The 12,747-nt window shown below is 35.5% G+C and overlaps 1 protein-coding gene across 5 annotated transcripts in view; it reads right to left on the bottom strand.

Annotated features, from left to right (window-relative positions):
• The window catches only part of ARHGEF28 (Rho guanine nucleotide exchange factor 28), a 249,912-nt gene that overhangs the window by 65,253 nt on the left and 171,912 nt on the right, over window positions 1-12,747 (bottom strand). For all 5 annotated transcript variants that reach the window (XM_020998382.2, XM_020998383.2, XM_078153157.1 and 2 more), the window contains 2 exons: window positions 11,376-11,630; window positions 10,282-10,358 (listed from right to left, as the gene is read on the bottom strand). In XM_020998382.2, coding sequence (XP_020854041.1) covers window positions 10,282-10,358; window positions 11,376-11,630 — 332 coding nt within the window. The remainder of the gene's footprint in view (window positions 1-10,281; window positions 10,359-11,375; window positions 11,631-12,747) is intronic.

Below are 12,747 nucleotides of genomic sequence, written 5' to 3'. Positions count from 1 at the left end.
GTTGATATTATATAATACTATACAAATATTTTATGCATTTCTGAGCTTCTAAACTTTTTCTGTATCATCTGCGAGCCTTTGTGCATTATCTGTAGCTTCCACAAAACTTCAAAAAATTTCCCATTTAAATTCTTATGCCTACCAGCAATATATCAAAACCGCAATGGGGAAACCTTTGATGTGGAAGGGATAAATGTATTTGTCAAGTATTTTTCACAATGCCAAACACATAGTAGGTGCTTACTAAATGCGTGTTTCTTTCTTTCCTTCTTTCCTTCCTTCTTCCCTCTCTCCCCATCTAATCCTTCAATTAAATAAATTTTATCAAAAAAAAAAAACTCTAAAGTAATCTTACAATATAGTTGCTATAACTGAAAAACCTGTCCCCCAAACACAAAATTAATGTTTTACATGTTCAAATTTTTTGAATACATTTTGCTGCTCTCTTCTGCATCAAAAAGACCAAATATGAGTTGCTGTGCTAGCAAACTGAAATTAGTTTTCTAAACCTGTGGCCTTTTCATTTTGTAAATATTCTAAATCTATATCTATCTCTGACATCTCTGAGCCCCAAATAAGAAATAGCTATTTGTATTTTTCAGGTGCAATTCTTTTTGGTATGCCATATTAGACGCTTATCTAATGAATCACATTTTAACTGACACTATCTTTTTATGAATAATTTTTTAAAATCCCTCCAACTCTATATGGAAAAATGCAGGGTGGAATTTTCAGACATCAACCCAAATCAACAAAAGGCTTGAAATGATTTGGGGGAAGACACAAGAAATTATCAGGCAATCAGAAGAGAAGAGGAATTAAGAGCAAAAACAAACATCTCCTTCCTTCGCCTGCCAATAAAAGCTACTCAAAGGAACTCACTGACCAACTGTGAAGAGCTATAAAGGTAAATGAAAGAGGCATATCTAATGTTTTTGGTCTTGAGTATATTTGTGGCCTTGAGCCATGTTTGGAGGCAGTATTGTATACAAAAAACATCACCAGATCAGAAGACCTGGATTCAAGTCCTAACTTTCCTACATAATAGTGGCGTGATCTAGGGCAACTTGCTACTCTCCCTGGACATCTCAATTTTCTCATCTATAAAATAATGAGGTTGGATTAGACCAGCAGTTCTTAATTTTTTTTCTTTTTGTCATGGACCCCTTTGGTAGTATGGTGAAACCTATGGAGCCCTTCTCAGAATAATGTTTTAAACACATAAAATACATAGGATTACAGGCGAAAAATAATTCTATTGCCATAGTTACTCTCTATCATCTATATAGAGAGACAGATGAAAATAGATGAAGATAGGTAAAACAGAGATGAAGATCGGAAGGGAGGGAGGGAGGGAGAGAAGAAGAGGGGGAGGGGGAGAGAGAGAGACAGACAGACAGACAGACAGACAGACAGATAGAAAGAAACAAACAAGCTCACAGACCCCAGGTTAAAAATCTGGATTCTTAAGGTCCAACCTAGCTTTGACATTCCATGAACCTAAGAACTATAATTACATAGCTACACATCAGTTTTTCACTATAAAGTTAACCTTAAGGTTCTTGCCATGAGAGCCCCTTTTGAATGAGCCTGTCTTATAAAGAAATCCTTTTGGTTCATTACTGAAACTAAATCCCTTTGGATGAGATCTGAGCTAAGAGTATATAACAATAATGACTGTTACAAATCCAGTTCTCCCTATAGTCTTTACAAAATGCAAGGACAATATATAAAATATTACCAAATATTAGGGCAAATGTTATCAAATATAAAGTATGTTGACTTCGTTTGGAGAAGTTCGTCAAGACCTTCATAAAATATCTCTACTTTTTCATCTTCAACAATGGATGTTGGGACACAAGGCTGCAATTATCCTCATGATAATCTAGGGGTTATATTTTGTGAATAAAGTCTCCACTAAAGCTCTATTCTGATGCCTCTGGGAATCCCCTGAGGAGGAAAAGCTTTGAGTATGGGCCCATAGACAAAGCACATGTCTGTCTTCCAACAAGCTTTGCTAAACTTGCATAGCTTCAGTATCAAAGGGTTGGCCTTCAAGTGATGAATTTTTTTGAACAGAAGAGTTCATAGAACCATATTTCAAGGAATGAAAAGGTCATGATCTGTATTAGTGGAGAGTGTACCAAGAAGAATTAAATACCCTCTCCTATCAAGAAAAGATCCTTGACCATTGAAGTCTGTTTGCATACATTTATACTGGGAATAATTCATTGCCAAAAGTGTTATATCTAACAATTTCCTGAACTGTGGTTCTGTTTATATTTCTTTTCTTAAGGCTGACTATCTATTCTTTTAAGTAAGAAACCATGAATTAAGAAATTAGCAACCAGACTGCAATGTGATCTAATAGATCTATGATCTCATGTATTCCCACCACCTTCTTAACTATGTGATTCTCAGATATATCGTTCCCTAAATCCTCCATAGAGGATCTACCTACACTAGGAGGACTTTCTGTGGTTCTTTTAACATTGCAAGGTTACCAGTGTAACACATAAGATAATAATTTATTGAATCTCATTTTCAAAATTATTTACAATTACATGGATTTGAAATATTTTATGCTATTTCTCATTGTGGCATTTTTGGTTAGAAATTCAGCTGACTTTCATACCCACCATGAACACTTCCATTGCCCTTTGGGTTACTTTTGATTTTGATTCTTCAGAGATTCTGGTGTTTGATGATTTACATTCATATGACAGCGCTGTGGGAATATGGGTTTTAAGGAGATGGGTTCTTACAGCATCACAGATTGGGATTACTGAAAGTATGGCATAATTCTCCAAATGCAAAGCACTCCAAATTCTTCCTCTTAACCTAATTCTGGGTCCATCTGCAACAACCCATCTGAGATATGCATATACATTGACAGACTAACTTGACAGACTGCCTATCTATCTATCTATCTATCTGTCTATCTATCTATCTATACATATATATGTATATGTGTATGTATATGTATATGTGTATGTGTATATGTATATGCATATGTATGTATGTATATATATTACAGTCTAGGCAATATGCATTTTATATCCATTTTGTTTCTCCCATGTGGATGATTACACAATCTCTTTTGCATTGCCATGGATTTCATTGAGGATCCTTTGTTGTGTTCTGTGATTGAATGCAATTAGCACAATGTCATCTATGAATAGAAACATTTGGAGAATCTCATCACCAATGAGTCTTTCAGTTTGAACTCTACATGGGACAGTCAGGAATATGTGTGTGATTATGTATATATCATGTATAAATGTATATGTACACATATGTGTGCATGCATATACATATATACATGTACACACAGACACACAAATTCCTGAGTAAACTGCAAGCCTTTGGCCTCTTTTATATTCTTGATCCCAATCTACATTTTTAAAAACTATTTTTTGACATTTTCTCCTGCTCCTACCTTTGCACTGCTATTACCAAATACCAGTGTATATTGACATAGTTTGGAGAAGCTTGTCAAGGTCTTTATAAACAGTCTCTACTTCTTCATCCTTAACAATGGATGTTGGTAAATAAGGTACAACTGTCTTCATAATAATCTTATAATTACACTCATCATGAAGATAGTAAGGCATTAAGTTCAGCTACCTCAGGAAATGAGATATCTTGCTACCTTTGGGAAGAGTCAGCCAGTCAACTAGCATTTATTAACTACCTACCATGTGCTACACTTCTGGGAGATAAAGGAAAACAATAAACAGTCCCTGCTGTCATGGTTACTTACCGTCAGATGGAAGAAACAGTATGGAAACAGCTACGTACAAATAAGAGTAACTTACGACTCACAGCTGAAATCAGGGGTCTTCACTAAGATTAAATGGGAGGAAACAAATAGAAAGTAACTATGCCAACTCCTCTAGTCACTTCTCTGAAACAAACCAATCAGCTCCCCTTCTATTTGACTATCACTTCTTCATGTATTCTAGTTTCATTTATGGCATTGTAAGTAAAATTCAATAAAGGTCAACTGAGGCCCATATGCTTTGAGCAAGATAACAGTTTATTAGCAGGATGAGAGCCTGACAACCGAGTGGGTCGATGGATGCCTCGATTTAAGCCAAAGACCCCCAGATCAACATGCAGCTTGGTCTTTTAAAGCATAGAACAAAGAACAGAGCAGGGTAGACGAAGAAATAATGCAACTGGTTACGGGTTCGGTGGCATCCATGTGGCGACACAACAATTGGTTACAGAGTTGAGGCATGGGAGACAATATGATTGGTTGGAAATTTGGAATGAGGGGCTAGCAACAACCCCCTCCTTGTCGCCTGTGACTAGAAATGTATGTTGTTTGAGTCCACCTGCAAGTTTACAGACAGTAGACCAGTCTTCTTTGGACGGCAAACCAGACATCCTTGAAGGATAGCTTGGTGATATAAAGATACTAGACCAGACTCCCTGGTGTCCACTCATGTCTCCCAAGGATAACAGATTTCCATGAGGCAAGAATAGAACAGTGATTAGCAGGAGAATTGGATTTCTAAACTTAATTCATTATAGGCCAGCTGAATTTATGAACTAAGTTCAGAGACAAAGAACCATGACTTAAGCAGTTACAGGACAAAATCTAATTGTAAATAGGATCAGTTAAAAATGATATAGGATTAATTTAATCTTCTCAATAGTAAGAATGCAAATATGGCAATGGTTCAGTTTCTCTAGCAAATTCATCTCCATTGGTTGTTGGACAAAGATTATGCATTAAGAATACTAAAATTAAATTAACGTTTATAGACAATTTAAGAATGTTCTGATCCTTACAACCCTCTGACCTCAAGCCTCAATTTTCTACCACTCTGCTCTTTTGTCATCATCCTATAAGTGAAAATGCTGCCCCCCACACACAGAATCATTTTGTATTTTTGTCCATTTTGTGGGTCACTGTACCCTACCCTACAGTCCTTCCAACAAATCTCCTTATGGCCAATTTTCTAGTGATCATCTTCTCTATGCTTGGACAGGTTGGTTCTCAGATAGCAGATATAACCATTTCAAGGCCCAGGCTAAAATCCTTTCAAGCTTGATAGAAATTTTAGAGCTTGTATTTCATTGTCATAGACCCAGGGTCCTTTTCATGATAAGATCATTGGGTGAAGACTTTTGTGCTGTCAGGGTTTTGTATTTTGTTTTCTGCTTTGTTTTACTTTTTGACTCAGATTTATGATTTCATGAGTGTGGGCAGCTCCGTGTTGAAACCCCTTCTGTCAACATACAGAACAGTAATTCCTCTGGAACTTAGAGTCTTAGAGAGCTGCCTGAAGCATTGAGAGTTTAAGAGGCTTCCCCATGGTCACTCAGCTAATATATATAAACCCAGGATCTTCTAACTGTAAGACTGGCCCTCTATTCATTCGATAATGCTACCTCTCATAGAATTAAAAACCACAAGTAAATAAAAATGCATTGAAACTTTTACTAACATGGCTAAACTGCACAAGTCTTACTTTGGATATCAGCAAATCTAACTCAGTCAACACTTTAATGCACTGATATTTCTAATTAAAGGCTAAGGATTTATATAAATGAATGACTGATTAACCTCAACAATAGGAAAATGAAACCACAATTTATTAACTTGAAAACTGTTCTTTACTACTATGAACACTGTCTTAGTTTGAAGAAAAGACCAATGACAATGACATGTTGTCTTACATATACCATCATGGTTGAATATATTGTTGAATGACCGTGTGGTTTTTGTGTGTATATGGAGTCTGTCTTTCGAGTTGTGGCTCTAACCACTGTTTATAGAGCCTGTGGCTTTGCCTTTTCATCTCATGAGCCACTCTGCTCGGAAAATAATGTCACTCCCTGTCATTACTGTATTCCCAAGTTGGTGGGTTGATTATTTCCAGAATTCCACAGCTTTACCACATCTAAAGTTTGACTGAATTCATTGTGTCCTTATAATATTTCTTCAGCCCACTTTACTTAAAATTATATAAGAACATAAGATGTGATTCTAAGTCAAAACATTAGTCCATCTAGTCCAGTATGCTATGCAAGAAGTGTTTTGGGGGCTTCATGATGACTGTACCCTTGGCTCATTATATCAACTTCCAAGATAACTTTGGTCAGTGGTGTCTTCATTGAATTAGCTGGCTAATGAAATCAAAATGAGAATTAAAAAAAAAACACAGTACACATTAAAAAGGATATTGGCATACATACACAGAGGAATTGATCAGGGAAGACCTGAGTAAGTCAGGGATCCCTAATTTAAACCATTCCCACAAATAACAAGGGAACAAAAGAGGTTAAGAAGAAAAGAAATAAAAGGAGAATGGAGTTGTCATCCGGAAACATCCTTTTTGGATATTCTAGTATTATAGGGATTCCCTAGAGAATTTAAGACTTAATTAGATAATTAGTTTTTGGTATGCTTCCTTTACACATCAAAACTGTTTCTTTGAGATGACTCCTACATAGCTGAAAACTACTCATTATGAATACAGAAGCTAATATGAATGAGCTGTATGGATTTTGCACACCTAGAATACTGATGTCTAGAAACTCACTTATAGATTACTATAGAAGTTCATCCATGCTAGATGTAGCTAGGTAGCCTGGTGGATGACTAACTCAGTACTAGACGTGGAGTCAGAAAGATCTGAGCTCAAATCTTGTCTCAGGTATTTACTAGCTATGAGACCCTGGGGAAGTCACTTTCAGCCTCAGTTTCCTAGTCTGTAAAACTGGGATAATAACAGCACTTACCTCCTAGGTTTGTTATGACAGTCAAATGGGATAATTTATGTGCAGCACTTTACAAACCTTTAAGTGCTAACAAAGGGAATCATGCCAGTGTGGGTTTGTGAGCTCTTACTATTATAAGAGTGGGTACTGACAGTATACTTCCATAAATGCAAGTGGCAGCCACTCTCTTGTGGATTAACCCATAATGTAGGTTGAGTACCTAGGAGGGGTGTTACATAAGAAACTAAAGAAATCAACACATGAACCAGCTGAGGCCAAGAGACACACTGTGGCTGTAGTGTTTGAATGGTACGGAGAGGGGGCTTCTATCTTTTATCACAACGGCACACTATAATCCCCTTGCCATCTCCATCTTTATCTTTATGAAGTCACTAATTCTAATAATCAGTAATGTCATTAAGGGAAACCACAGAACTTCTAGTAGTAGCAATGATAATGTTTACATTTATATAATTTTTTTTTACTTTTAAGAAAACTCATTTTATTTCCTTTTATTTATACTACAGTTGTCCCCTTTAAATCTTCAAAGGGTGCTGCCTAGCCTTAATATCCCAGATTTTAGGAGAAAATTCTCTTTTAACACTTCTCACAATTTTCCATACTTTGATCCTATATCTGAGTCTTCATCTCAAAGGAGAGCCTTTATCTTCAACACATTCTATCTCCTTGATAAATTCAGTTGTTAATCGCAGAAGCTTTTCCAATTCCCTGATGTATTTCTCAAGGTACAGCAACCAGGATTTATTTACATTTGATACTCCAGACAAGCAAGGTTTGAATTTGTCTTTTGTAAAGGGCACAAGGAATAGGAAAACCACAGCTACTCATGAGAGAAGTGGGTGACTGAAATAGCAAGGGAGGCCATTAGTTTAGAACAAGACTGTCCTGGACTGTTAGCCATCAGGATCAGTTCTTCATGTATTCAACAAACAGAATGCTTATGAGGCCTATAATATGATCTACAAAAAGACTGAGAAACTTATATGCAACCAGTGGTAAGGATGAACTTGCTTCTTCAAGAATAACAGTGCTTGCAGTAATAAGTGACCATAGTAACCTAGTGTTTGATAAACCCAAAGATCTAAGCTTTTGGGGAAAGAACTCACCACCTGCAAAAATTGATGAGAAAACTGGAAAGCAGTTTGGCAAAGCAGAAACCAACATCTTACATCATATACCAAAATAAGGTCAAAATGGATAAATGATTTAGACATAAAAGGTGATATCACAGGCAAATTAGAGGAGCATGGAAAATTTTACATGTTAGATTTAAGGAAAAGAGACAAGTTTCTGATCAACAATAGAAAAAGAATATCATGGGAAGTAAAATTGATAATTTTGATTGCATGATTAAAAAGCTTTTGCACAAACAAAACCAATGTAGTCAAAATTAGAAGGAAAGCACAAAACTGGTAGAAATTTTTTTCAGCAAGTTTCTCTCATAAAGGCTTCACTTCTATAGGGAACTGAGCTAAATTTTTAAATATAAGAACCATTCTCCAATTGATAATTGGTCAAAAGATGTGAACAGGGAGTTTTCAGAAGAAGAAATCAAAGCTATCAATAGTCACATGAAAAAAATGCCTAAAATCAGTATTGATTAGAGAAATACAAATTAAAACAACTCTGAGGTACCATATCATACTCATCAGATTACCTAAAATGAAAAAGGAAATGAGAAATTCTAGAGAGGACTGTGGAAAAATAGGTACACTGATACACTGTTGGTGATGCTGTGAACTGTTCCAGCCATTCTGGAGAACAATTTGGAACTATGCCCAAAAGTACATAAAACTGTGCATACCCTTTGACCCAGCAATACCACTACTAGGTCTGTATCCCAAAGACATCAAAAAAAAGGGGAAAGAACCTATTTCTACAAAAAAACATTTATAATAGCTCTTTTTGTGGTGGCAAAGAATTGGAAATTGAGAGGATGCCGATGAGTTGTGATACATGATTGTGCTGGAATACTATTGCACTATAAGAAATGATGAGCAGGATGGTTTCAGAAAAATCTGGTAAGACTTAAATGAACTAATGCAAAGTGAAGTGAACAGAACTAGGAGAACATTGTATACAGTAACAGTAATATTATAATAATGATCAGCTATGAAAGACTTAGCTTACTCTGATCAGTATAATGATCCAAAGCCAATTCCAAAGGACCCATAAGGAAAAATGCTATCCACCACCAGAGAGAGAGCTGATGAAGTAAATACAGATTGAAGCATGCTTTTTCACTTTCATTTTTTTGGGGTTTTTTTTTTTTGCAACATGGTTAATATGGAAATATGCCTTGTATGACTTTACATGTATAATTGATATCATATTGCTTGCCTTCTCAATGGGTGGGAATGGGGCTGGAGGGAGGGATAATTTAGAACTCAAAATTTTTAAAAAATTAATGTTATGGATAGTAGATATATAGATACATATAGATAGATGGATGAATTAAAAGAATAATAGTGTTTGGTTTCCTGATAAACCTAGCACTTGGCGGGCCTCTTTGAATGCAGTGGCATATTGGATTAGTGAAATATTCATTAGCAGTATCTTATGATCATCTCTTCTCAAACGTATCCTAATCTAAGAAGTTATATTGCAGCAAGAGTACTGTTTCAGGGATAGCTAGGTGGCACAGTGGATAAAGCACCGGCCCTGAAGTCAGGAGGACCTGAGTTCAAATCTGGCCTCAGACCAAACACTTGACACTTACTAGCTCTGTGACCCTGGGCAAGTCACTTAACCCCAACTGCCAAAAGAGAGAGAGAGAGAGAGAGAGAGAGAGAGAGAGAGAGAGAGAGAGAGAGAGAGAGCGAGAGCGTACTGCTTCATCCTAAGACTTTGGTTATTCTGTCCTGTCTTTTTTATCAGTAGTTATGGTATGTGGGTAACAGAAGAAGAAAGAAGCTGAGTGTGAAATCTGCAGCAAGGCCACATACAAGAGCCATCCCACTGGTGTGTAGTTCTTTACTCAGACCTGATCTTTGCTGCTGCAGTGACCAACAATCTCTTGAGAAAGAGGCTAGCCTTTTTAATTCCAGTTTCTAATTCCCATTCAAACCACTGGACAGTAAGCCATCCAGAGAAATTTGATGATAACTATGGGGGGGGGGTTGTTTGTTTGTTTGTTTGTTTTCTTTAGATAAAAACTTTTGCTGAGGATCTACTGTTGTGTCTTGGTCTGGACTTGTGATTTCATCAGGAGAGGGAGATGCCAGTGAAGACACTCCCTCTATCAACATAGATTAGCAAACATTCATTCAATCATTAAACATTTATCAAGGCCTACTATACCGGTGACATCTGAACTAAGGTCTTCCTCACTTAAAGTCCAGTTTTCTATTTACTGTACCACTGTTTTCATCCTTAGCTCCCTAAACCTTAGCACTGCATCTTACATAAAAGAGGCGCCTAAGGTTTTGATGAATTTGACCAGGCCCTCAGGATATCAGGTTTTTAAGAAACATAAAATAAAGGCAATTAAAATATGCTTTCTATAACACAGGCTTATATACTCACAACTGCTGCAAAGATGTATTTCTGGTCTTTTTCTTGTAAGAAGAGTAGCACATCACTTAGAAGCAGAGCTAGGATATCTTTAAAGAAAATCCACAGAATTTAATGAATACTATGCCATAGTTATTTTTCTTTGTATAGTAAAATTCTGTACTTTTAAAACTTAAAATACTTTCCAACTTAACTTTACTACAAGATTTTAAATTACAATTAGATGATTATAATCATCTAATAAATTGCCATCTATAAATTATATAAATTATATATTATATTAGATAATTATATTTATGTAATAATAAATTATAATTAGATGACTCTAAAGGTGACTCCCATTAAAGATTTTTATACTTGGAAGAAAAATATCACACTAAGATATTAACTATTTAGTACAAAAATATTAATTTTTTAAAAAACACTAGAGTTTTGTAAATAACAACAAATACTGGCCAAATGGGTGCTTTGTTGGAATATGATTAATTTTTTATCTCAACAAAAATAAACCCAATATTAAACTTAAAACAACAGTAGATAGCTCCTGCATTTTGGGTTGCAGGTATCACATTCCTAAGAGTCATCAACTAATGCAAAGTCTGTTGCTATGTTTTCTGTTTCCCAGCTAAGCCTTTTAAGGGTATGCATCATTACCACGCATTATTTCTTTTAAAAAATACAAAGTTAAGTGTGACTGTTTATAACAATTTCTTACATAATTTATGAGAAAATTTACAAAAGAACACTTTGCTAAACAAAAAATACTCCTTTGCCAACAACTAGCCAGATTTTTGTTACTCCAATTCCCCAACTTCTGTCTAAATTTCTCATATATTTACAAATTCATAAGATGTGAGTTTATTTTGGAAGCTAAATGTTAAAATTATCACTTGGGAAAACAATCCACCATCCAAAGATCTCCCACTGGTGACCTCTGACTGAGCTCATAACTTGATCTTCCATACAAGAACACTTGAAATTACACCAGGCGTTATGTGACCACACATGAACAGTTGGCATTTTTCATTTAAAAACTCAGCCTTCTGCTAAATTAGTAACAAATTAGTAAGAGAAGTTCAAGAAATTGGTATGCAAAGAAATTTTACCTTTGAATCGGCCCGTGGCAGTCTTCCAATAAACTAGACCATCATATAACAGGGTCCTTTCTTTACTTATCAGAGTTTGCTTCCTGAAAACATGGCCATTTTTAAGCTTTGTATAAGTTTTGTTTTCTATTTTATTCAGGATCTCCAGCCATTTTTGTTTTTTCTCATACTCGCTGACTTTTAAATCCACTGCTGCAATCACGTCCTTAATTAAGCAAATAGCTTTGCACAAGTCTTTGTGTTCTTCAGTCCCTTCTATATAAAGCCAAAAACAGACACTGTAAAATTAATCATCTCTAAGAAAAAACATTGTTCTCCAGTATTTTTAATCTAGTTAAATATATTACCTGATGGTTATATTACCACAAAGAATATGGCCAACTCATTTAAAATCCCATGTTAATATCTTGGGTCCCAAACAGAATCACAACAATTTTTAAAATATGATTTTGAAAGACTGTCATTGCTAATTTAAATAAAAATTAAAAATCATTAAATTATGATAAATTATATGTACTATATAAGTATGTAATATTATAAAAACAGAGATCCCTACAAAGATTTTGAAGTCAATAATCCAAAGATTAGAAGTAGACAACTGAGTGATAAAATAGAAAGTTGGATTTAGCCCCCCTGCCTTGTACCTTTCCAAATCTCGTCCATTTTTAATTCTCAGCAATAATACGTCTGTCCTTAACCTAACTTCAGCAGAAGGTAATACAGAGCACGCACACACTGGTTATCTTCTATAATTATTACTAATAATGATGAGTCACATTTATGGAATATTTTATTGGTTAAAAAGTGTTTCCCTCCTGTGATTCCTATTAGAGCTGTAATTGCTGGTTCAGAAATTATAGACTGCTTTAGTCTAACCCACCTTTGTAATTTGCTGTTGTTTAGTCATTTCAGTCATGTCCAACTCTTTATGACCCCATTTGGGGTTTTCTTGGCAAAGATACTGCAGTATTTTGCCATTTCCTTTTCCAGCTCATTTTACAGATGAGGAAACAAGGTGAAGTGACTTGCCCAGGATCACACAGCTAGTAAGCATCCAAAGCCAGAGTTGAACTTAGGAAGATGAATCTTCCTGACTCTGGGCCTGGCACTCTATCCACTGTGTTATCCTTTGTAAATAAATGGGTTGATTCTTTCCAATATCTTTTTACTTAAATGGGCAGGCGAGCCTTATCTTTTTACCACCTTAACCCATCATTGATCTGTTCACATTTTGTATCACCCATTATACTGTAAATTCCCTAAAAGCAGGACTTATCTGTAGTTTTTTTTTTCCTATTTATTCCCTAGCACCCAGCAATGTACCTTAAACGTGGCAAGCCCTGAATAAATATTTGTTGAACTGACTCAAAAG

This window comes from Phascolarctos cinereus, unplaced genomic scaffold, assembly GCF_003287225.1.
Source record: "Phascolarctos cinereus isolate Bilbo 61053 unplaced genomic scaffold, phaCin_HiC Scaffold_4;HRSCAF=312, whole genome shotgun sequence".
Taxonomy (NCBI): Eukaryota; Metazoa; Chordata; class Mammalia; order Diprotodontia; family Phascolarctidae; genus Phascolarctos; species Phascolarctos cinereus.
Note: the sequence above shows the minus strand (reverse complement) of the source record. Positions and strands in the feature narration are given on the sequence as shown.